Here is a 25790-nt window from a genome sequence, read left to right on the forward strand (position 1 = left end):
ATTATTGTTGATTTGCATCTTTTCAATGGTATGCATATTCCTGGAAAGAAATGGCTGACCCAGAAAAAGAGAACAGGAATGGGAATGAATTGACTTCGTTTCTATGGTCTAACGGACACTGTAGCAAATAATTTTCGAGTTTTTTTAACATTTATGAAACTCCATGATTCTTTACTTGTTGCCTTTTTGTTTCTCTGGAATTTATACCATGCCCACTTGCCTGAAAAGAATTGGTGGACCTCTGCAATTCAGACTCATCTTCTTCATAACCTGCATTTTCACCATTAAATACACCTCCATGCGCCTCACCGTGCATGCATAGATTTGGTTCCTTTCTTTCAACGCCATTCTACCTCTTGATAATCCAAATTTAGAGTCTCAGATCATCTTAACACTGCTATTGCTTTGATGGCATCAAAGAGAATTTTGAAGGAACTCAAAGACCTGCAGAGAGATCCACCAACTTCATGCAGTGCAGGTAGGAAAACTTGCGAAATTTGGACTGAGCTTCATTATAACAACTGGCCAAACATTGTTTAAAATGCTTTATTTCAGGTCCCGTGGCTGAGGATATGTTCCACTGGCAAGCAACCATCATTGGTCCAAATGATAGTCCCTATGCTGGAGGCGTTTTCCTTGTGACAATTCACTTCCCCCCTGATTATCCTTTCAAACCCCCAAAGGTATAAAGAGTGCATAATCAAGTCTTTCTTCTTTCAGCGCTTTTGATTTTTCACTTAGCCCTTAAATGAATGCCTATAGGTTGCTTTCAGAACCAAAGTTTTCCATCCAAATATTAACAGCAATGGGAACATTTGCTTGGACATTCTCAAGGAGCAATGGAGCCCTGCACTCACCATATCTAAGGTGACAACCCTGAAATATTCCAGCTCTGATACCACTTGTTAACATATTAGTCCCGTTAGTGGAATCTATACAATGTTCAAACTTAAGTGAAATTCATGTTTAATGTTTCTCATAACCTGAGTATGTTTTCTTATTATAATACTGGCATCTCTCTTGTTAACTAAAGTATTTAATTGCTAGAAATCTGAAATATGGTCTAGTGATTTCTGCAGGTTTTGCTGTCCATATGTTCACTACTAACAGACCCAAATCCTGATGATCCACTTGTTCCCGAGATTGCTCATTTGTGCAAGAGTGACAAAGTCAAGTATGAATCAGCTGCTCGGAGCTGGACCCAAAAGTATGCCATGGGCTAGAGCTTAAACCCTGACATATACCAAGATTTTACTCTTTCCTTCTCTGTCTGTAGGTTTTTCCATCATTTTGCTCAGCTATTAATCGGACTCAAGTTTGCTATATTACATGAAGTAGTATACCGAGGTCAGGACTTGTGTAATCTGAAAGTCTCATCTCAGAATAAATGCTTGACCACTTTGGTTTTGTACTTAATCCTGATAAATTTCAAGTTTGGTTTGCATTTAAATAACTATAATATTACTGAAACGCTTGTAATAATTTCTTATTTATTTATTTATCATCTTATTTTGAAAAGGTGTATCGAATCCATTTTCTAAGAACTTCGAATGTTGATGTTCAAATTAAAAATATGATACTTGAATGAATAAATAAAAGAAAACTTGGCTCTGGCACTTGGGATTCTGTTAACATTTTGGTGCCTAAGCATATGCTAAGAACACATCAAAGTCTTCCCCTGCATGGAATCATTGATTATTTCACAGGTTTTCATGATCAATGTATGACTGAAACAATGCAATTTTTAGGCTCCAATTGACTAGAAATCTTCTGCAGTGCATGAAAATTGTGTGAAACCCATCACCGTTCTAATCTGAACAAGATTCGATCTTGAACATCTCTTTTACAAGCATAGAAAATCTAACTGAAATAACCAGTACATGATAATTCCTGGAATTGTGCTTGTGCTTTGCTTTCTCCAAGTTAACTTTTCACCATTTACTCTCAAGCCCATCTAGATTGAGCTTCTGATGATGCTCAATCCAAATTACAACCAAAATCATAGCCCGATTCTCTCGCTCTTGAAATTCCTCTTGACTAATTTACATTATCCTATCTCAAGTTTGGCCTTAAAACACTTTTCTATTCCTAATTGATATAATTAATACTTTTCTATCTAAAATTAAACATAAATAATATTTTCACCCAAAATTAAACTTTTTTAATAAAACATCAATATTATAAAGTAAAATTATTATTTTATCTCCTCTATTTTTTCTTCAAAATTATCATATGGTTCTAAATTTAAAGCTTAAAAAAAAAATACAAACTAAACTTTTAAATATTCAAATTATGTAAGAATCTTTTTATTTTCATTTCCTTTCATTCTCATTCTTTCTTCTCCGATTCCGATAAATAAATGTGTCTTTGTTATAAAATTGTATATTAGAAGATAAATTATGGTTTTTGAAAATTTTAGGGGGTTATTGAAAATTTATAAAAAAGTTTGTGGGTTTATTAGGAAATTTTGAAATATCAATCTACTCTTAATTGTTTCAAAAATAACAATTACATCATCAAAGAATTAAACATAATGCAACAAATTATAAATGTGAATATTATATTACAACTATTGCGACCATATAGTAGTTTCAAAATATATGAGATTTTAAAAAAATTTCAAAGATTAATTTGTGATTTTTTAAACATTTTAAAGATTAAATTCTCATATTTGAGTATGACAGAAAATTGTTGTTTCTTTTATTTTTTTAATTAATAGATAATAAAATTACTATTTTGCCCTTAAACCATTAGTGTTTTTTTTTAGCGAAGTTTGATTTTAGGAGGGAACACATTATTGATACTATCTAGGGATTAGAAAAAAAAAATTTAAGCCAATTCTTGGGCTGGAAAATGTCATTTACTCCTACCTCTTTATCAAGACTTTTCAATTCAAGTCTTGAATTTGTCTTTGCTTTTCAAAATATCATGATAACTTTTTCATTGTTATCTTTCAATACCCATTTTCCTTAACTTGTGCACTCACAAATTCTGATAAACTGGTAAGCTAATTTATATCTACATGTTAAGCTAAAAGTTTCAGTCAAATTGAGGCACTTCTCTTCAACCAAGCAATTGACATCCTTCTTAACCTGTATGTTATAAACAAGTAATTTATTAATTAGGTTAATGTTAATTTATTATTGTATTAGTTATTGTGGCCCATCAGTAAGTCAATGAAAGTATTAAATCTTCCTAAACATTCCTTTCAGGACACCTCAAGTCATCAATTTATTAAAATATACCATCATCCAAGAAATTCAGAACTCCATCTTCCTCCATTTTACTTTGGCAGGACTCCATGCCTTCTGTTTTGACATTCCATCTATCTTTTTCAGGTCCAAATAGCCCCTTTCTTCTGGGTTTAGGTTGATTTTGCAATACCAACCACAATATCTTGTATTTGACAGTGTAACAGCTTCAGCCATCCCCACAATATTTTTCTAAGCTGCAGACCACTTAGATAGAAATAAATCCATTTTACTTTGGCAGGACTCCATGCCTTCTGTTTTGACATTCCATCTATCTTTTTCAGGTCAAAATAGCCCCTTTCTTCTGGGTTTAGGTTGATTTTGCAATACCAACCACAATATCTTGTATTTGACAGTGTAACAGCTTCAGCCATCCCCACAATATTTTTATAAGCTGCAGACCACTTAGATAGAAATAAATCCATCTAAAATCACAGTTTCTGCATCATAATTTATATTTTAAAATCTGCAGGGACTTTTCCTTTTTCTTTTGAATCCCTTCAGCTTAGAGACTTGAAAATTAATTATCTAACAGTATCGACTTCATAACACATGTATCATGTCCTCCGATAAATTAATTAGGTCAATCAATTACAAAAAATGACAAAGCAACCGCAAACAAAAATATAATATTTATGTGGAAAACCTGCTAGTGTAAAGGGAAAAAACAAACATATCAAATTCTGAATTAAATTCATTATCAAGAAAAACCAGATGTATTTACTTTCAAATAAATTATGAATTGAGATCAATAATTAAGAAATACCCAATTTATTTCTCTAATTAGAACCTCACAATTCTATGTGATTATAGATCAATACAAGAAAAATAATCGTTCAAACCTGATATCTTAATAATATCCCGTGATTAATCAAAGAACAAGAGAAAATCTGTCACGTTCTTTCTTTGATTTGCTGGGAAAGAACAACAAATTTTCTCCTATACCCCTTATTTGATTTTCTTTCTTTGATATCAACTATGCGACGTCTCAGAGTTTACAGGGAGCAGACCCTTTTTCATTTTCCAGAAACTGAAGAAATTGAAAAAGCTTATCCAAAACCCAGAAAATTTTTCCTGGAGTCACCATCAGTCTGCCACTTTCGGTTAGCTCTGTTGCTCAACTACCGAATCGCAGTGGTTGATACATCAAATATGCTTAGCCAAATTGCATATGATTTCCGCAATAAGAAAAGCAAACTAATGACTTAATTACTTATGGTTCTGCAAACTTTACAGGTCTCCATGTTGATCATTCAATATGATGAAAATATTCTGATCAAATAGTTCCAGGCTAGCTGATGCACCTGGATATATTTATTTTATGAAGAGCAGGTGGGCAGCAAGCCTTACATTTTACCTCATGATTACTCTGCCATTTTTGTCTTCTCGTTTTTGTTTTTGTAAATCATGTTGCCATATTGTAGAATAGCACCACTTAAACTGCCACGCATGTGCATGGTGGTGTTTGGGACCAGCAGCAGCCTGCTTTTTCTTACCTTGTTTAGTTGTCAAGATAATTGCTTTTTGTGGGTCGACCCGAATTGAGCTGAATTCAAACGTAACTACGTTTGAAAAATGTTAAGCTCGAGTTCATCAAACTGTCTTTAAAATTATTTGAGCTCAGACTACTTGATAGGAGTCAAATTCTCCTTGAGTTCAAATTAAGTCGAGTTTTGAGTTTGATTTAATACTATAACTAAAAAAAATACACTAAAATAAAATTATTTTAATATGTATTGATCAAAACGATATTGTTTTAATATATTTTTAACGAATTTTTCTAGGCTGACAAGTTGAACATCTCTCATACTTGAACTCAAAAAATATTTAATTTTCAAGCTTAAGTTTAAATTCAAGTTTGCTTGAACTCATTTCAAATTCATTAAAACCAAATTTATTTTCGAGCTCAAATAAACTCAATTCAAATCCAATCCTAATCATTCATCCAATTTACAAAACATCAAAAACTTTCTCAATGCAAAATTCTTGAAATAAACAGTCAAAGATATTAAATTATAAAAAGGTTGCTTACATAATTTTACACGTAATTAAGATATATTATAATATAATTAAAAATTATTTAATCATATATTAATATATTATTATTTATATATAAAATTATATAAATTATTTATATAAATAATATTATTTAATAAATTAACCCGTGAATTTAGGTTAATTAACGAAAGAAAATAACATAATAAATCCATATAAAACCGATTTTTCAAAATAGGAACAAGACAAAATATGATATTTACACGTGTCACTGCCTGTTAATATGATGACGTGTTTACATGTGGGGTAAAGGAGTCAAACTATACAGGAGTCGGTAGCATCAAAAGTTTTTTTTATTTATGAAATTATAAAGTCTAATTATTTTTTAAATTAAATATTTACTTGGTGCTTGTCTCGTCCGACCCGCAACAACCGGTAGTAAAACTGACCGGATATCACAAGTTTCCCGCGAAATTTACCGGTGTTTTAACTGTCTGAAACAAAGTAAGCTCAAGCCTCAGCCCACTAGAAAATCTTCTTACATTTAATGGAAAATTTTTTTTTTTTGCCGGCACTTTCTTCCCACTAATTCCCTTTCTTTTTTTAAGTAAACCCATTTGCCCTTTTAATCTTCTTTCGTCATTAAAGCATAATGTTTTTATTTTTTAAATAATTTCTTTTCAATAAAATTATATATACAAATTTTTTATACATAATTTAAATATATAAAAAATACATCATTATATAATTAAATAATTTTAAATTAAAAATAAAATAATATTTAATCATATAAATATATCAAATATAAATTATATATAATATATGATATTGCTCATTTCTTTAACCTTCTCTAAATTTTAATACAATTTCTCAGTTGTTAAATATTAGTTGCAGTAGGTAGGGTGATGAGGTTTGGCGGCAATTTCATTTAAAAAATGGAGAGTAACAATGATATCTGAACTTTGGTACAATTTACTTGTCTTTTAACGTTTAACTTTTTTTTATAACAAAGATTTTTACCTAAATTGATTGTTTATCAGAGAGGATCAATTATATCGAATTAATTAAATTATAAAACTGTTGTATTAATTAACCTACTTCGATTCATGTAATCATAATTAATAATATATAATTTATTTTTAGAAAGATTTAAAATATAATATGAATTTTAAAAGATGTCAAACAATGAAAATTTTATAGAAAATTAAGGCATGCCATCAAAAGATTTTTTTTTATTTATGAAATTATAAAGTCTAATTATTTTTTAAATTAAATATTTACTTGGTGCTTGTCCCATCCGACCCGCAACAAGCGGTGGTAAAACTGACTAGATATCACAAGTTTCTTGATTCAAAGTATTTGATGACCGGAAGTAAAATTAAATATTCTTGATGAGTTTCTGTTTTCTTTGTTCAATTCAAAAAGGAAAGATTTTGTGGGATTTTTTTTAAAGTTTGATTTAAAGATTATAAATGCTGGCTGAGCCTGAAAGTGTTGGGCAATTGGACTAAATGGTGAAGTTTTAGATTTCTTAGTAATTCTTCTTGTTGCAGTGCATGAGATGATCGTTTTGAGAACTGGGGAGATTGTTGGTAAGGGAAAGTGTTCAGATTATCTGCAAATTGGAGGATAGACATTTGGTTATGTGAGTGATTTGTGAAGAGAAAAAAAAAAAGGAATAAAAACAATGCCGGTTGAGGAGGTGATAAGGGCAGATGAAAAGAGGAATGTGTTGGTTGGCATTCGAATAGATAACTATAGCAGAGATCTTCTCAGTTGGGCACTTGTGAAAGTTGCTGAACCTGGAGATTGTGTGATTGCCATTCATGTTTGTCGAAATTCTGGTAAGTGATTACAACTTTTTTATTAGTAGTTTGTCATTTAAGATTGATTGGTTCTTGTTCCTTTATTGGAATTTTTATGTGTCGACCAGATGAAGCTTCGAAGAGGAAGCCGTCAATGGATACTTATTTAGATGTATATGAAGGCCTATGTTCTGCAACAAAGGTTTGTGATTGTGCTTCTTTTTATGATCATTTGAAAGTGTTTGACAAAGATGAAAATTTTGATTGTGGTGTCAAATATTTGAGTTTCAGGTAGACCTTATAGGTAAGATCTTGTCGGGAAGTTCAGTTCGAAGAATTTTGGTTAGAGAGGCAAACAACTATTCTGCTATAGCCATTGTTGTGGGGATGACCAGAAGTAAACTTGGGTAGGAGCAGATAGAGACTCAAAGTTTTGTAATAGTTTTCTTATTTTGTTATTCTTTTCTGATCACTCTAAACAGATTTCATTTTCAGTCATTGGTCTTCTCCAGCTAGATATTGCACTAAAAGATTGCCTCCAACCACTGATGTTTTGGTCATCCACAATGGGAAAATTGTGTCTGGAAAGTGCAAAAACAATCACCGACTACCAGGTTTGGTATCTTTCTCAATAGTGACAAATAATTAAACGAATCAGATTGATCAGAAACACTGATTGTTTTTCTGATATATCAGGTGTCAATGGAGATCCAAGACCAAGTCTTTGCTTATCTGGAATTATTAATCCTAGAGAAATCAATTTTGAATTTGGTGATTCTGAAGCTGAAACTGAGAAGTCCAGTTTTGCACTGGGTTTGAATTCAGAAGATGAAATAAGAGACAGTGACACAGAATCCAAGTACAGAATTATAAGTTTTGGGCATGAACGGAAGAGGATGTCTTTGAGATCTTCTTTCTTAGCGGAGGATATTATGGAACATATGCCTGGTTGGCCTCTGCAACCCAGAACCAGTTTAGGAACACCGGAGGCAAAGCTTGCGAGGAACTCAGTGGTGCAATGGGTTATGAACTTGCCTGATCGTTCCCCGCAGCTAAGTCCTCGGTTTCCGACTATCGAAGAGAAGGCACCATTGGAAAGACAGATAAGTTGCATTGTGGATGAGAGTATTAGGCACAGTTCATTAGATGAACTAGGAGATGGCTTGAAGGTTCTCCTTGAAACAAGCTCATCTAGTTTCAAATGGTTCACTTATGAGGTTCTGAAATCTGCTACTTCTCAGTTCTCCTCAGGTTTTCACTCCACCTCTAATTTTGTCCTTTAACAGTTCCAAGTTTTTCCTTTATGCCTTGTATGCATACTTTCTTTCTAATTTCTCCTTAAAAAATAACAGAAAACATGATTGGAAATGGAGGGTGTAACCGTGTGTATAAAGGAATTCTTCCAGATAGCAAGCATGTGGCGGTGAAGATTATGCAGTCATCCAGGGAAGCCTGGAAGGATTTTGCCTATGAAGTTGATATCATCTCATCAGTGGAGCATCAAAATATCACTCCTCTGCTGGGGGTCTGCATTGAAGATAATGATCTAATTTCTGTTTATGAGTTCTTGTCTAAAGGAAGCTTGGAAGAATATTTACACGGTACAGCTTCTATGAGGTGTATAATTTCTTTTTTGTTCATAAAAATTGCTATAGAACACAATGATCTGAGTTGATGTACAGGTAAGAACAAGGATAAACAAGTATTGTCATGGGAAGTGAGATTTAAAGTAGCGGTTGAAATAGCTGAAGCCTTGAATTACCTGCACAATGAATGTTCAAGGCCCGTAATTCATCGCGATGTCAAGACTTCAAACATTCTTCTATCAGACAGGTTTCAGCCACAGGTACTACACCAGACCATTGCAGATGATAGTTATAATTGTTCTATTTGAAAGCTTAATCATAGATTTATTACATGATTATTATGGTTTCAATGTGGCAGCTATCTGATTTTGGCCTTGCAATTTGGGGGCCAACAAGTTCATCTTATCTGACTGAAGTCGACGTGGTTGGAACATTTGGGTATCTTGCTCCTGAATATTTCATGTATGGTAAAGTCAGTGACAAGATTGATGTCTATGCTTTTGGTGTAGTTCTTCTTGAACTGTTGTCAGGAAGAAAACCTATTGGCTCTGAAGCTTCCAAGGGCCAAGAGAGCTTGGTTATGTGGGCAAGTGCCCTTCTCTAAACATAAATCATATTCAACTTTTTATTATGTGAAATACTAACACCAAGTACTCTGGATTCAGGCTAAGCCAATAATAGAGAGTGGGAAAGTGAAAAGCCTACTTGATCCCAATTTGAAAGGAAAATTTAATGAAGTCCAAATGCAGAGAATGGTTCTTGCAGCTACTCGTTGTATCACCAGGGCAGCTCGACTCCGCCCCAAAATGACAGAGGTAATTCCATTGGAGTCTCAATAGTGTATTGTTCTTGAACTTTTGGAAAATGTTTGAGTTAATGTCAGGGTAAAACGTTTTCTAAGCATTTTCATTTTCTCCAGGTTCTAAAGCTGCTGAAAGGGGATGCAGATTCTGATAAGTGGATGAACTCTCCAATCATAGAAGAAAATGAAGATTTGGATAACCAGAATGTCATTGATGATGAAGTCTATCCACAGTCAAGTGCAGAGTTACATATGGGACTAGCATTGCTTGATGTTGACTATGATTCAACATCATTTAGCAGTGTCGACAGAAGCAACACCCCGTCCTTAGAGGACTACTTGAAAGGAAGGTGGAGCAGATCATCAAGCTTCAATTAACATCAATTTCAAGCACAAGTTTCACTTGTTTTCAGCCAAACTTTAGCTCCAAACTTCAATTGTGAGACAAGTTTGTATAGGTAGTTTTGTACATAGAGAAGAAAAGAAAAAGACCCAAAATAAATAAAATAAATAAAAAAGCACCCAGTGTTGAGGTGGTTTGTAGATTAAAGTTAGGTAGAAAATCTAAAATAAAGTGAAACAATGTAGGGATTAAATTTGAAGTTCAACAGGAGCTCATTTTTGTGGCATATGCTCTCAAAAATGAGGAATCCATTTAAGAATGGGATAATTTGGGATCCAAAGGATGTTGTTGTAACAGTATGTAATGAGCATACCTTTGTAAATAAATGAATTTAGTGAATATTTTGCAAACTTGAGGCAAATCATCATTGGAAGCACTAGAGATTTCACTTCACCTATTACTCTTGAAAAACATCCTCTTAAGGAGCCATTTTTAGTCGTCAGACTCACGGTAGTTCTAGTAAAAGTTAAGAGGTACCTAATTCATAATTACGGAGATCGTTAACACTATAAATAAGTTTATAATAATACAAAATTTGGCCTAACAAAAATGCAATAGCTATGTTTTTATTAAATGTTACAGGTCAAAAATGGGCTCATTTTACTTGTTTAGTATGATCAATTTCTGAAAGAAATAATCCAACTTTTCTAAGGTTTTCTCGCTTACAAAGATTAAAAAAAGAGTTTAGGGAACTCCTCCTTTTCTCTTTTTTTTTTTATATTCTCTTCTCGGTTGCTGCTCTTTCTTCTCTCCTGGCCTTTAAATGACAGAAGAATAAATACCCACATAAGCATTTGCATGCAAAGCTCTAAAGCAACAGCAATGAGGATATAAAGAGGCACAAAACGTACCTTCATGGAATCAAAAACCAAGGTGCCGCTGACTCCATTCAGCACGTATTCGGGTGAGGGAAATGGCAAGCACCTTGCCATATTATAATACAAAATCATGATCATAATAATAGTTAGTATAATAATTTAGAAGCTCACAATTTTCTTGCTGATATAAGAAACAATTTTTTTTTTTTTGTAACGAGATTTTGAATTACAAAGAAAATAATATTTAATTATATAATAACAAATATATATTTATTAAAAGTGTATGAGTTTAAGTATCCAGTAAAATTTTATAAAATTAAAACTAAAAGTAAAATCAATCGATTCTTAAAAATTAAAATCAAAACCTAAAACTTATAAGTTCAATTTCTATACAAAACCGATCTTATAAATTTCGGATAGGATTTGATTCTCACCCAAAACTGATCCTATCCAGAAGCTTATATCTTTGCCTTTTTCGGTTCACAACCCACGCACTAAGGGTATTCAAAATCATTTAACTGAACTGTTTTGCGTATTTTTTGAATCGAACCGAATTTTTTGTTTTAAAAAAATCATGAACTAAAACCGAACCGATTTAAAGATTAATTGATTTGAACCGAACCAAAAATATTAATTAACTGAATCAAATTTTTGGTTAACTGATTTTTAAACCGAATTTTAAAAAATTATCATATTTTATTTTTTTTCTAATTTTTTGAAAATTTATTCAATATTCTATTAATATTTTATTAAATTTTTATTCGATTTTTTAAAAATGGTTCAGTTTGGTTAATTGGTTTGGTTTAAAAATCGATTCAATTTGATTATCAGATAATTTTGAACACCCCTGCCACGCACCTTGCCAACTCTTTCATTTCATGTCCCCGGTTCCTCTCTCCTACTTATTCTTCTCACAATAATTCCTTTATTTTATACTTTCTCACAAAAATTGATTTATTTTATGACTCTCCACTGACAGGCTACGGCTTCCATTAAAAATAAATTATTATGATAAGAATAATAATAAAGAGAAGTGAATTATTATTTTTAATGGGCCAAACCATTATTTCCCACACAAACTATGTTGAATTCTCAAAGTTTTTCTCATTAATTATAGAAATATTGTTTACTCATTTATGAGTAATTAAAATTAACGGTAATAAAGGTAAAATCGTTATTTTATATTTAATATTAAAAATAAACTTAAATATGATTTCATTTCCCCCCCTAAATTTAAAAAACTAACTTTTCTCCTCTAAGCTAAGTTTGAAAAGATCATATTTCTCCCCTAGGGTTTAGTTTCCAAACTTTTTCACTTTCTCCAGTGCCATCGTCGGTCGTCTCTCCCTCCCGACAATTTCTCTTCCACTGATGGCCCTTTCAACTTCACCCTAACTCATCCGACACCGAGAGACGAAGTCTGGGAAGAGAAATTGTTTTTTCCAAATGACGAAGACGAGATTGATCGATCTAGTCTTCGTCGTCTGGGAAGACGATTGTCTTCTCAGACAAAGACGAGACGACTTGTCATCCTTTGAGAAGATGAGTCATCTTCATCTAGAAAAATGATCGTCTTCATCTAGGAAGACGATCGTCTTCATTTGGGAAGATGAGTCGTCTTCACTTGGGAAGACGATTCCTCTTCCCATACGTCATCTCTCGACGCCAGATGAGTTGGGGTGGAGTTGAGGGGGGTCGTCCGTGGAAGAGAAATCATCGGGAGGGAGAGATGGCCAGCGATGGCTCTAGAGAAAGTGAAAGAGTTTGGAAACTAAACCCTAGGGGGGAATGCGATCTTTTCAAACTCAGCTTAGGGAAAAAATGTTAGTTTTTAAACTTTTAGGGGGAAAATGAGATTAAATTTTCAGGAGTTAGAGTTCCATTAAATTTAACCAACCATGGGTAGGTAAACAGTATTTCCATAGATAATAAGGGAACTTTGAGATTTCAGCATAGTTTGGGTGGGAAATAGTCCTTTGGCCTTTTTAACGGCATGATATATTTTATAAAATTAGTTGATTTATCCATACATTTAAGTTTTTAGTGGGATATATCTAGGTCATATATTTAAAATATTAAAATTTACCCCTTTTAAATTTAACAAATATTTTCAAAAATTATAAATATAAATGAACAAAGAAAACGCTTTCTTCAATTTCTTTGTTTTTCCATTCTATTTTCTTGGGTTTGTCTATTCAGTTGAATTTTACAACTCATTTTATATCTAGATCTTGGCTCCAGTTTTTACAGGATAGAATCAAAACCGATCGGTTTCATAAAATTGACATCAAAATTTACTTGTGATGGATTAGTTCTGAGTATTCATAATTCTGATTCCGGTTCAATTCTTTTACTCACCCTTAATATTTATATCCTTACTTAAATCTAATAACACAAGGGATCAAAATTTCAAAGGTTAATAAATAAACACATTATCTTCTACATAATTGGGTTAATATTATAATCTCTATTTTTGAAAACCTTTAGGATCATTTAATTAGAAGAAATATTTGATTACTCAATAATCTATTTTTCGTTAAACATATTATCTTGTTTAGTTTGTTAAATAATAAAATATAATAATCTTTCATTAACAATACGATATTATTGATAATATAAAATATTTCACCTTAGAAACTAAAATATTAATCAGACAATTTTAATTTTATTATAATTTTATTTTCGATAATTTTTTAAAACAAAAATATACTCATTTTTAATAATATATAGAATATATTAAAAAATGTATTAATAATAAGATAACAATTTTAAAAAATAACTTGATCAATTAATTTTAAAATTTGATATTATGAAAAACTCTCAATATATTTTTAATATGAAAAATATTTTTAAATTATATAATAATCTTCTATTACCAAGATCATGTTGTTAGTAATGCAAAAGACTCTACCTTGGATATTAAAAGATTAATTAGAAAATTTTAATTTTTTAAAAATTTTACCCTCAATTTTTTTAAAACAAAAAAAAACTCATTTTTAATAATATATAAAATATTTTTAAAAATATATTAATAACAAGATAACAATTTAAAAATTATTTTTATTAATTAATTTTAAAATTTTACATTATGAAAAACTCAGTATATTTTTAATATGAAAAATGTTTAAAAAAATACATAAGATAAATAGTGTAATATAAGACTTTTAACTAATTATATTTATATTGAATAATATTTTATTTTTTGATTAAAAAAATACTCGAACCTCACGTGTACAGGATAGAAATATTCCTACATTCCATTTCTCTTCATCATCACTCTTATCAATATACAATTCTTGACACTGACATCATGATGATGTGTGATGCGACAATTTAGGTGATTCGCACCATATTACTACGATATGAGAAGCACCTTATAATTCTCCAACAATATTTTTTATTTTACTCTAAGCCCCTCAAATACGTATAAATTGAAATGTGAAAGCAATGATAGACTCTTTTTTTTTTCGCAGAAAAGTCCGTGGAATCTCTGTGAACCAATCCAATCGCTCTGTCAGACTCAAATGGTAAGTCCATTTTGTTTTTAAGCATCAAATGTTGCCATTTGTTTTCACTCTTTTTAGTTTTTTAGGGTTTTTTATACTGATAGCAATATATAAAATATTATTTTGTGAAAGCCCGTCTCTCGGGGTGTAGGGCTTCAGTTTCAGATCAAACATGGTCATTTCGTTGTTATTTTTATCTATCTTGGACCTTAATTGCATCATGTAGTTCTAGTCATTTCAAGATTTCCGCTTTTCTGCTGTAAGTATTGAGTACTTTTTACTGAATTTTAGTTGGATAGAAACCAATGGATCCGATATTTGAAATGTCCTTGGGTTGTGACTGAATTGGTTGATTTCTTTGTATAGTTTTGTAGTTTAGTTGCTTAGTAGCTGAGTTTTGATGATTGATTTATTGTTTTGATTGCTTAAATTTTTTTATTTAAGTTCGTTTTTTTGTGTTTCTAGTTTTGACGTTGGGATTTGCTAAGAGTCATCATCAACGTGAATTGAGCTCATATTATCGTCTGGGTCACTTTCAGAATCATAGATTTTTCACTGTTTGGCTTCAAATTATTGTGTGGTTGAAGTTCAAGAGCGTTAATTTATTGTGATTTTGCTAGATTTGTTTATTTTGTTCCTGAAATGGATGACGGGGAGCTTGATTTCTCAAACCAAGAAATGTTTCCAAGTACAAACATGGGTGAGTTTCCAAGCAGTTGCTCAATGGACAGTTTCTTTGATGAACTTTTGAAGGATACTCATGCTTGCACTCACACACACACTTGCAACCCACCGGGACCTGATTCCTCCCATACACATACTTGTTTTCATGTACATACTAAAATTGTGGCTCCTCCTAGTGAGGACAAGACGTCCACTGATGACACTGCTGAATCATCAGAAAAGAAATCGAAGAAACGTCCTTTGGGTAATCGTGAAGCTGTTAGAAAGTATAGGGAGAAGAAAAAGGCACGAGCAGCATCATTGGAGGATGAGGTAGTGAGATTAAGGGCTGTGAATCAGCAGTTAGTGAAGAGGTTGCAGGGTCAGGCTGCAATGGAGGCAGAGATTGCGAGGCTTAAGTGTTTGCTTGTGGACATTCGTGGCAGGATTGAAGGGGAAATTGGATCTTTCCCTTATCAGAAATCAGTCAATAACATGAATATGACTAATCCTAATTTGAATGGTGCATATGTGATGAATCCATGTAATATGCAGTGTGATGATCAGGTTTACTGCCTTCACCCAGGAATGGAGGATAAAAGTGCAGAAGGCATGGCTTTGAATGGGCAAGGCTTTAATGGTTGTGAGTTTGAGAGCCTGCAATGTGTGGCAAATCAGAATTCAGGATTCAAGGAGCTTCCAGTTTGTGGACTTGGGAGCATAACCTCCAATGTCAATTCTTCCAGAAGAACTAAGCGGAAAGGTGATACTTAGATTGCCTTTTCATTTTTTGATTCATTAATAGGATGACTATAGAGTGGCTTACTTGGTTAATACGGTCCTTTGTCATAAGATTTGCTTAACATTTTCTATCCATTTTATGATCTAGTATATTTTGTTTGTCTCGCTGTTGACTTGTATATTAGTAATTGGGTCCTGGACTTTTGACAGCCATAATTTTTGAATCTGAAATTTCACCAACTAGATAGCTTTCATGTATGAAGATTGTGGTAATTCTAGATGATTCTTGAGATTTTGATATAATAGCTGTAAAGGATTCTTGCAAAGTGGCTGAAAACCTTGTTCTATGTTGCTGTTATGTTGTGCTATAGCATTGAATAATATTATACTGACTGAAGCAACCCTATTTTTAATAGATTTAAGGCTTGTTCAACTCTTTGCTTTATCCTTTTGATGCTCTGATCTCTTATGATTATGGCATTTATCTTTTTAGGAGGGGCTCATGCGGCAGCAACAGATTAAAGAGCTGGTTAGATGGCATTATCCTCTTTCACAAGGATACATCTCTTACAATAAGTAATTTTGTCAAGTTGCAGCATCAGCTTCCCTCAGGTTGCTTTGTGTTCTTTATTTTTACGCTTTTTTTTTATTATTTTCATTTGCCCTCTGTTGGGCTCTACAAGCTGGCATGGCTTCTTTATATTGTGCTCAGCTTTAGCTAGCTTTGCTGCTGTTCCTGTTTGTTTAGTTGGTTTATGGTCCAAGTCTAGAAATGTTTTGTGAAGCGAGAAACTAATGGATCTGGAGTAGAAAAATCTGACAGCAGAAACCAACTTCCTGGCTTTCTATTTTCTACAAGACTTGGCTCGATAAAGCCTAATCCTCATTACTCTCTAAGCCTGTGTAAAATATCAATTTTATGTGCTTTTTTCATGTATTGCCCTGCTGATTCTTTTTAGACTCTGATGGATGCTTATGTAGAATTTTTAGTTCCCTTCTTTTTCTTCATTCAAGTTTGGATGGGCTTTTCTACTAGTCTTTCTAAGCTATACCAGTTCTTGATTGATGAATTACAGAACTTAGGGGAGGTGGATGCCTTTTAATGATGTTTTCCATTGTGTAAGCCATGAAGAGGTAAGTTAAAAATATTTCTCCAGAGCTTGCCCTCAAGAATTTTGCTTATTAGAGGATGCCTGCATTTTTTATCTGGAAGGAAGAACAATTGCAACTGACGTGTAGTCATGAGATCTTCTCACATAATTGGGGCACTAAGGGGGAGAGTTACATTTTGTGATACCATTCCATTGTTTTCATTATGGTTAACAACCAAAATAAATGTTTCAGATGGAAAACTTACTGAATAAATCATGAATTTGTTTTTGGGAACTTCTCCTTTTGGTAAAATTCTTATCTGAGTTCTGTTTTCTAGTGGTTATATTAAGTGAAGAGTTTTTCTTAGATAAACAAAAAGTGATTTTCAATTTTGAAGACTTAATCCGGTTATAACTAAATTCTTAAACGTTAAAACAATCCAATCCCATCTTATTAGGCTTTTGATTATTTCCTCTTCCATCTCATTTGATTCTAAGCTTTTAAATAGATGTGCAGCCAATGTCCTAGCTTACCTTTGCCATTGGTTTGAAGAGTTACTGTCTCATCTTGACACTGCCTGGAGCACGCAAATGACTCTTAGCACTTCAGTTCTGTGTTATTCTCTTCCCACCAAAAGAAAATTCAAAGATGAATTTTCTTCTCTTACAGCTGAAGTTGCTTCCCAGTTGCCAATCTTGAAAAATAACCACTTTGGGTTCATAAGGTCAATCCTCGAATGCCACTAGCAATTTCCTTTTTTATGTCGGTTCAATTACGTATTACGTATATAAATGCATTCAATTATGACACATAATTATTTGTAATATATGATGGATTGATAAAATATGGGTCCATCACACTAAAGAAGCCAAAATTTTGGATGAATATTCTACACCGACTGCTTTCAATCAAATTTCAGATGGTCGGATTCCTCTCCGCGTGCTAACAAATGGCACTTCAATACAAGGAGCCAATGAAAAGAAGAGAAAAATGCTAAGGGACCATCATGGAAGTTCCCTGGATTAACAAGTTCAAAAAGGCTACCACAAAATATGTCACTGCTTTTAACATAGCCCTACCCACAAACTCATCATCGCTACTTTTGTGCCAAAAAATCATCAGCTCACTAATTTACTTACCTCCCAAATGGAAAAGCAAACACAGAAAATGATAGCACCCAGGTGACAAGTTGTGATATACTTTGCTTTAATGATATAACTATTTTGATCCAGTAAAAAATAAACAATATGAAAAGATTGCCCACTAAGACATGGACCTGATATTTGACCAGTTCTCAGCAGCTTGCAAGTATCTCAGTTATTTGCCAGACCTGAACAGTACTGTCATCAGCTACACTTGAAATTACTCATGGCTCATTTTTGTTCCATGAGAAATCGGATATTTTCGCCTTGTGTTCTCCATGAGAAAGTAGTAGCCCAGGAGGACCATCTTCAGCATCTAACTCTAGCTGCTCATCCCCAATCTGGAACCATCAATTACATGAGATAAATTTCGACTTCCCAGGAAGGAAATATTTATATTCCATACATAGAATTCAAAGTAAATCAGAGGGCTATGGCAGCATTAGGAAGAAGGATAAATCTTCTAAAGATCTTCACATTGCATGAGACCATTGGTAGAAATGGTAATCAAATAAGTAACCAAGGCATGAGTCATAAAATAAAACATTAACTAACTTCCATGACAAAAGAAACCATCAATTTCATTGATGCAACTTGTTCTATCATAAATTTTGCACCTTCCACATCATGGGGTTAGGGGTTGCTATAATCAAAATGTTTTATATTTTATGGTCCAATCAGGAGATAACTGCTGAAGAATCCAAGTTACGCAAGTTCTGATGATTGTTCATTCAGCCATCTTTAGTATTGTTACAGATTGTAGAACAAACCTTAATCCTCTTTTCAATTTTAAAAAAAAAAAAATTATATTGTATCTTACAGTAACCATTCAACCTTGAACAAAAAATTATTTCCTTTTCTCTTTTCAACCTCCATGGCAATCAAGTAAAACATTTATAAAGTGGAAATAAAAAATTACATTAAAAGAAACTTATGCTGTAAGAGGAAGAAAAGAAAAACTGTTATTGAAGACACTAGTAGCATCAAAATCAGTGAGAAATACATGTTATATCATCAAAATCAAAATCAGTAACCATTCAACCTTTAACTGTTACAACATCAATGAAGCAAAGCGAATGTTTTCTTTCAACAATTAGCACCATGAATGGGAAACTAAGCTTACTGAGACACTGTTCAGGACAATGAAAATCAAATTATTAACATCAGTATTGCTTCAGGAGTATAACAGACTAACAATTCATGAGGCCAAAAAGACAAAAAGGTGAGACTAATATCTAGACATGTATTTGAAGCAGGTTAATCACCAAAAATATTTTATCTATCAGACATGTCTGCCTATATATATATATATATATATATATATATATATATATATATATATATATATATATATATATATATATATATATATATATATTTATTTATTTATTTATTTATTTATTTATATTGTAACTCAATCAAATAGCATAAGCATGAATTTAAGGTGCTGCTAAAACTGTAAATCAATTCAGCCTGAAATGGCCACTAAACAATATATATGTGTTGACCCAAAACCAGAAGGGGGTTAATTGGGGCAAATCAGAATCTCGAGGTCAAGTCATGACATCAACATCATTATCACATGTAGAGGCCACATAGAATTCTATCAAACAAGCAAGGACATAAGTATGGCTGCTAAGTACATGCAATGGTACAGTCAGCTTCCGCATATCAAATAAACAAATAATGATGTCTGAAGAAGCTGTCAGCAAGACTCATTCATTGTACGGATTAAATGAGAGATGGTTAACCTGGGACATAAGAGGGAAAAACAAAAAGTCAAATTTGTTATTAGAAATAAACCACTAAATATTTACAAAATATAATATAAATGTGGACAAACGGGTAGTGAACAACCATTGTATTTTTACATAACAAAATGAAACCTAATAACAAGACACTAATACTGTCAGTTACTTCCAAAACAAGCGAAAAACCATGTTGAGTATAAATTTATCTAATCAGTATGCTCATTTTTCTTTTAAGTTACATATAGATGTTGAAACAATGATAATGAAGTGTTCTATCATCTTTGAAGCATGAGGCAAATGTTATGTTTAACGCATAGCTGAAAAATGGCATGCTTATAATGGCACCAGGTAACAAAACAAATTCACCAAATAAGTTTCAATCAGCAAATTCTAGAAATGAGGAAACTTTGAACAATTTATGGACATAACAAAAATATACAAGTGCAAAAACTTTAGTATTGTTTCACCTCTTTCTCATGAGCTTTTATGCTCTGCTAGGTTTGATTTCTATGCAAGTCCCATATCATTAAATGACAATCATCACCTGCTGACCCAAATAGATTTTCATTTTTCAAATGTCAAGAAACATCTTCTACCACACTTTAATAGGCCTGGAAAAGAAAATATACCAAGCATCGTAATCAAACATCAAATGAAGCATTGTCAAAAAAAAAATCCTATTCCTTTGCACAACAAAAGTGGAAATCCAGATATTATCTCATAAACATACAAAGCATCAAACACCTTATCTGGAGCAAAAGAGGACGCATTCCACAAGCATATCTTATGATCATGAGAACCACTCAAAGATGACCTTCCTTAAAGGGACTCCGAGACCATCCATCACCTTCCTTGTCATGACCCTGCAACCATAGATCCGGGTCACAACTATCTTGGTTCTTTTCTACTTGCTAGTTATAATCAAACAAGTACACCTCAAAACTGCTAGTCTTGGCACCGACAAGATTGGGGTTCTATGGCATACACCGTATTCTATTCACTTCCCCATCAACATGTATTTTCTGTGATATTTTCACCTATCCAACCAAACATTTTTCATATCAAAAGTCCAGTTAAGTCAGATATTTTCTTCTGAAAACATCTTTCCACAAAGTGAAATAGGCATTATACTGTTGATATTTGCAACATTTGATCATTTCAGCTAATAATATAAGCAAGAAAGTAACATCATAGCATATCCCTTAACATTAGTGTCTTTAACAGGTCACATTTCTGCTTGTGATTTCATCAACAGTCAACATCCTTAAAATTGCCTAAAAAACAGATAACAAATGGTTTCAGCTATTTGCATCCACATAAACATTCTCCAAACTTATTTTACAAACCACATACAATATTTAGATTTTAAAATGACTTTCTTATTAATTCTCAACATATTTTTTATTATACTTTTCATAAAATCTACCTAATTTCTATTGGAATTACAATAATACATAAATGATGCAGAGTAAACTGTTTGAGTTGGTATGGAAGCTGTTATGTAATTTAGTGTAGTGTTGGATTTCCAATTTATGCAATATGATATCAGGTTGTTAAATAAACAAGAGCTGAGACGTCGTTTAAAGAATCTTGATGGCTATTTTGTAATTTGACAATTAATCAATACAGCAACATTTTCATTAGGCGGGAGATATATGTAAACACTGGAAAACTTTGAAGGAATAAGTCACAATATTTGTGTGAATTCCCTCTTTGTTCTTCTTATTCTTTGTGTGTGTGTGTGTTTCTTTCTTCTCTGTCACTATAATTCCGGAACAGCTTGCATCATTGATATCAGAGCACGACCTGGCGATGGCTGACGGAACGCGTTTACAGGAGCTACGATGAGAACTCATGCAGATGGTAGCAGGTTTGGTATCTGAATAAGAGAAAAGGCAGCAAGATTTCGTGAAGGATTCGATAGAGGAAATTAGAAAGATAATTGGAGGACTAAGTTTGCAGCAAACAAAAGTGATGTCACAGTTGGTTAATCGGAAGGATGAAGGAAGTAGTTCAAAGGTTAACTAACTTAGAAGCCAAAATGTCATGGGAGAAGGTAACTCGACTAGAGTTTCCTAGGTTTAATGGCGATAACTAGACCTGGCCACGGTTCATGAACCGCCGGTTCACGGTTCGAAAACATAAAGACCCTGAACCGAAACCGTAATAGGACGGTTCGGAACCGACGGTTCCAATTCATGGCCCAGGTTCGGAACTGACGGTTTCGATTCGAAACCGATATTAAACCGTCAATTCTAATGCATGATCTTAATTTAATTTTTAAATTATTAATTACAATAATTGAAAATTAAAAGAAAGGTTTAGACTTAATTTTTCAATTAAGCTTCTTACGTATCTTCTTGGGGTTTAGAAGAATCAAAGTCTACGTAGTTCTCTTATCTTTGCATATCTAAAAGAAAGGATGAAGGAAGTAGTTCAAAGGTTAACTAACTTAGAAGCCAGAATGTCATAGGAGAAGGTAACTCGACTAGAGTTTCCTAGGTTTAATGGCGATAACTAGACCTGGTGACGGTTCATGAACAGCCGGTTTCGGTTCGAAACCGTCGGTTCATGGTTCGAAAACATAAGGACCCTGAACCGAAACCGTAATAGGACGGTTCATCCACGATTCAGAACCGACGGTTCCGGTTCATGGCCCCGGTTTGGAACCGACAGTTTTGGTTCGAAACCAATATTGAACTGTCAATTCTTATACATGATCTTAATTTAATTTTTAAATTATTAATTACAATAATTGAAAATTAAAAGAAATGCTTGGACTTAATTTTTCAATTAAGCTTCCTACGTATCTTCTTGGGGTTTAGAAGAATCAAAGCCTACATAGTTCTCTTACCTTTGCATATCTAATAATTGGCAGTACCCCCTTACCTTATCATTCACCTCCACTATCTTGAGTATTATTTTCCGTCATCGAACTATCCGTAGTTAAATCAAGCAATTCTTCATTGAAGTCCACTTTTATTTCTTGTTGGAGTAATTCGGCTCTTGTCCAATCGTCCATGCATACTTGGGCTTCAATAGATTCGGGAGCCAAACTTGATCGCCTCTCATCCAATATATTACCCCCTTGACTAAAAGTTTGTTTTACTGCGACAGTTGATACTGGTGCTACTAGAACTTGTTTAGCAATAGCTGCTAATATTGGAAAAGTTGATGCGTGTCGACTCCACCATTCTAAAACTAGAAAGTCTTTACTTATATTACTGTCACCAAACTCAAAAATAGTAGTTAAATAAATATCAAGCTCCAAGGTGGAGCTTGATGTTCCTCTTGGTCTTTTGCCCCTTTGCATCATAATACGATCATCATAATTCATATTTTGAGTTGATGATAGGGCAATAGGTGGTAGAGAGGAAGAAGAACCACCATAAATTAATGAATATTCAACATAAATTTCTTTAATTAAATTCATAATATTAGTTATAGTTAATGGAATATTAACTTCATCTAATTGCAAACATTCATAATATAATATCAAATAATCTGTAACACCATCTAATTTAAATCTAGGATCAAAAAAACATGCAACAAGAAAAAGTTCTAGAATTGTTTTATAATAACTTAACTATTTTGTTTTCATTAAAAAATAGCTTCTTGTAGAATAATATCTTGTTCGGCTTCTTGTAAAGCCCCAATAATATTAACAGCTTCATTTAAAAACAAATGAGAAGTGGGATAATAAACCCCACTTAAAGTATATGTTGCATTATTAAAATTTCTTAATACATTTAAAACTTTTTTACAAATATTCCAATGTTGGGGATATAATGTAACTTGTGACACATGTTGTGAAATAAATGAGCATAATAAATCTCTATAATCAAAAGACTCGTTAAGTAATTCATATGTTGAATTCCAACGAGTCGGCACGTCTTTAGAAAATCTTTTTGGTCTTTTATTATGTTGTTTACAAAATTTACCTCATTCTTTCATAGTTTGGGAATGTGTCCATAAAAATGAAATTGCTATTTTTATTGGACTAATAAAATTATTAAGACAATGTAAACCATCTTGTACACATAAATTTAATACATGACATGCATATCTAATATGAAAAAATCTACCACCTAAATTAGGTTTACAAATATTAATTAAATCATTTATTGATGCAGTATTTGAACGTGCATTATCAAATGAAATTGAAAAAATTTTATAACATAATTTATATTCTTCTAATATACCTTTAATTATTCTATAAATATTATCGGTCGTATGTCGTTCATCAAACACCCTAAATGATAAAATTCTTTTTTGTAATAGAAAATTGTCATTTATCCAATGACAAGTTATACCCATATAAGAGTAAACTTGTCAATGGTCACTACATATATCACTACATAGAGATACACGCCTACTAAAATTTGTAAAAAATTGAATTAATTCTTTTTTTTTGTTTTTTATATAAATTAAATAATATTCTTTTTAATGTATTTTTTGGAATAGTTTTATGTGCAGGATTTAATGCAGTTTTACAATAATTATTAAAACCTAAATTTTCACAAAAACTAAATGCTAAATGATCTATTGCTACCATTTTTGTAAATTCTTCTTTACTTTTATTATCATTATACATAAATAAAGATTTGTGTGTAGAACCATACCCGGTTATTTGTGTTTGGCCTCGGCTTTGCCCCTTTTTTTTGGATGCTTTGACTCCAAGTGTCTTTTGAATGTCCCGTATCCACCTCCTCGTTTGAATTTATAAATTTTTCTACAATAATTGCAAGCAACATCAAAATTACCATATTATTTTTGTATTTTCTTAAAATGAATCTTGAAAATATCGGATGTAGGAATTTTTTGAGAGTGTTGTTCCATCTCCATTTGTTGTTGATGTTGTTGTTGTTGCTCCACCTCTTCATATTGGCTTTCACTTTCTTGTGTTGAAAAATCATCTATAAGTTGATTTTCATTCACATTTGATATATGTGAATATTGATCAAATCTCCTATTACCAGAAGAATTTCCACTAATTGTCATTTTTTGATAATAAATAAAAATAATTATATAAATAAATTATATGATTAATTATAAAAGATAATAAATAAAATTAATTATATAAATAAATTCTATAATTAATTATGAATTGTATAATAAAAATTGAAATTGAAATTGAAATTAATAAAAAATTAAGAAAGAATTTAATTAAATTTAATAAAATTTGATTGAATTGAAAGATTGATAGAGTATTAAGAGTTGAAAGAATGAGAATGAGAGTTTCAAGGATTGAGTGAGAGAGTGGAGAGATTGAAATTTGAGAGAATGAAATTTGAAGGGGTATATATAGAAAAAAAAACTTTTTTGAAAAAAATTAAAAATAGGGGGGGTGAATTGAGATTTAAAAAATTGCAAGGGACCAACAGTCCCCTTCCCCTTCAATCTTCAGCGCCAACGGTTCCCTACGCAGGGAACCGTTGGCTATTTAAATAAAATTAAAAAAAATTAAAAAAATTAAAAAAAATTCAAATTTTTTCTGTTCAACACAATAAACCGCCGGTTTACATGTCGGTTCATAAACCGGGTGTGAACCGGTGGTTCCACGGTTCAAATTTATGTAAACCGGAATCGAACTGCAGAACCTCAGTTTCTGTTCCGATTCAGTCCGATTTCGGGTTTACCGGTTTCGATTCTGGTTTTATCCGGGTTGGTTTCGGTCCGGTTCATAGGCCAAACTGGCCCGTGGCCAGGTCTAGCGATAACTTTGACACTTGGATTACTAAGGTCGAATATTATTTTGATGTTGATAAAACCTTGAGTAAGGATCGAGTAAAGGTAGTTGTGTTGCATCTAGAGGATCGCGCCATCCAGTGGCACCAAGGATTCATGAAAACCAGGGATAATTCAATGGTGACTTAGGAGGAAAACGTGACAGCAATGCACGCACGGTTTGGCAATTACATATGTGATGATCCATTGGCCGATTTGCGTAACTTGAGGCAAGTCAGTTCTTTACAACAATACTTAGAAGAATTTGATGAGTTATACCCTAGAGCTGGCATTAGAGAATACTAAGCTTTAAGTTTCTATCTAGATTAATTGATGCATTGCAAATGCCAGTGAGAATGTTTCGACCGAAAATGTTATCAGAGGCTTATGTGCTAGCAAAATTACAGGAAATAACGGTGGTTGCAATTAAGGGCTAGCCGAAACCTGTAACTCATACTTCTTATGTTCCTTCAGTGTCGAAGGTTTCGATTTACTACCAAAATAATAC

General features: G+C 32.5%; 3 protein-coding genes and 1 long non-coding RNA gene across 8 annotated transcripts; 3 read left to right on the forward strand and 1 right to left on the reverse strand.

Moving 5' to 3' along the window:
* Positions 1–196: 196 nt before the first annotated feature.
* LOC123214575 (ubiquitin-conjugating enzyme E2 28-like) lies at positions 197–1453 on the forward strand. Its single transcript, XM_044634431.1, has 4 exons — positions 197–478; positions 556–683; positions 763–867; positions 1080–1453. The coding sequence occupies exons 1-4, from the start codon at positions 409–411 to the stop codon at positions 1221–1223; spliced, it is 447 nt and encodes a 148-aa protein (XP_044490366.1). The 5' UTR covers positions 197–408; the 3' UTR covers positions 1224–1453.
* A 5166-nt stretch (positions 1454–6619) lies between these two features.
* On the forward strand, positions 6620–10203 carry LOC123214576 (proline-rich receptor-like protein kinase PERK13). The gene is made up of 10 exons (XM_044634432.1): positions 6620–7090; positions 7180–7253; positions 7343–7458; positions 7547–7665; positions 7748–8302; positions 8404–8652; positions 8734–8897; positions 8996–9223; positions 9303–9452; positions 9557–10203. The coding sequence occupies exons 1-10, from the start codon at positions 6934–6936 to the stop codon at positions 9815–9817; spliced, it is 2073 nt and encodes a 690-aa protein (XP_044490367.1). The 5' UTR covers positions 6620–6933; the 3' UTR covers positions 9818–10203.
* A 3849-nt stretch (positions 10204–14052) lies between these two features.
* LOC123214577 (basic leucine zipper 23-like) lies at positions 14053–16956 on the forward strand. Of its 5 annotated transcripts, XR_006501853.1 has the most exons (4): positions 14236–14425; positions 14632–15592; positions 16064–16182; positions 16647–16956. XR_006501853.1 is itself a non-coding variant. In XM_044634435.1 (3 exons), exons 2-3 carry the CDS (start codon positions 14809–14811, stop codon positions 16090–16092), a joined length of 813 nt encoding a protein of 270 aa, XP_044490370.1. In that variant the 5' UTR covers positions 14053–14187; positions 14632–14808; the 3' UTR covers positions 16093–16503. The 5 variants fall into 5 exon arrangements, 4 of the variants coding, with proteins under 4 accessions (XP_044490370.1, XP_044490372.1, XP_044490368.1 ...); XM_044634435.1 differs by lacking the exons at positions 14236–14425; positions 16647–16956 and adding an exon at positions 14053–14187 and having other exon boundaries at positions 16064–16503; XM_044634437.1 differs by lacking the exons at positions 14236–14425; positions 16647–16956 and adding an exon at positions 14070–14187 and having other exon boundaries at positions 14787–15592; positions 16064–16503.
* A 695-nt stretch (positions 16957–17651) lies between these two features.
* On the reverse strand, positions 17652–20575 carry LOC123214578. The gene is made up of 3 exons (XR_006501854.1): positions 20300–20575; positions 20023–20166; positions 17652–18145 (listed from the first exon to the last, which is right to left on the reverse strand). It is a non-coding gene; the product is annotated as an uncharacterized LOC123214578 (long non-coding RNA).
* Positions 20576–25790: the final 5215 nt, after the last annotated feature.

Source organism: Mangifera indica, chromosome 4 (assembly GCF_011075055.1).
Source record: "Mangifera indica cultivar Alphonso chromosome 4, CATAS_Mindica_2.1, whole genome shotgun sequence".
In the NCBI taxonomy this organism is placed as follows: domain Eukaryota; kingdom Viridiplantae; phylum Streptophyta; class Magnoliopsida; order Sapindales; family Anacardiaceae; genus Mangifera; species Mangifera indica.

What these genes read in the sequence shown, in the direction of transcription:
- LOC123214575 (XM_044634431.1), top strand. Translation starts at nt 409, where the DNA reads ATGGCATCAAAGAGAATTTTGAAGGAACTCAAAGACCTGCAGAGAGAT. An exon ending in ATCCTTTCAAACCCCCAAAG is followed by an intron (nt 684 to 762) that starts GTATAAAGAGTG and finishes GAATGCCTATAG; the next exon opens with GTTGCTTTCAGAACCAAAGT. An exon ending in CTGCACTCACCATATCTAAG is followed by an intron (nt 868 to 1,079) that starts GTGACAACCCTG and finishes TGATTTCTGCAG; the next exon opens with GTTTTGCTGTCCATATGTTC.
- LOC123214576 (XM_044634432.1), top strand. Translation starts at nt 6,934, where the DNA reads ATGCCGGTTGAGGAGGTGATAAGGGCAGATGAAAAGAGGAATGTGTTG. An exon ending in TACTTCTCAGTTCTCCTCAG is followed by an intron (nt 8,303 to 8,403) that starts GTTTTCACTCCA and finishes AAAAAATAACAG; the next exon opens with AAAACATGATTGGAAATGGA. An exon ending in CTTGGAAGAATATTTACACG is followed by an intron (nt 8,653 to 8,733) that starts GTACAGCTTCTA and finishes GTTGATGTACAG; the next exon opens with GTAAGAACAAGGATAAACAA.
- LOC123214577 (XM_044634435.1), top strand. Translation starts at nt 14,809, where the DNA reads ATGGATGACGGGGAGCTTGATTTCTCAAACCAAGAAATGTTTCCAAGT. An exon ending in CAGAAGAACTAAGCGGAAAG is followed by an intron (nt 15,593 to 16,063) that starts GTGATACTTAGA and finishes TTATCTTTTTAG; the next exon opens with GAGGGGCTCATGCGGCAGCA.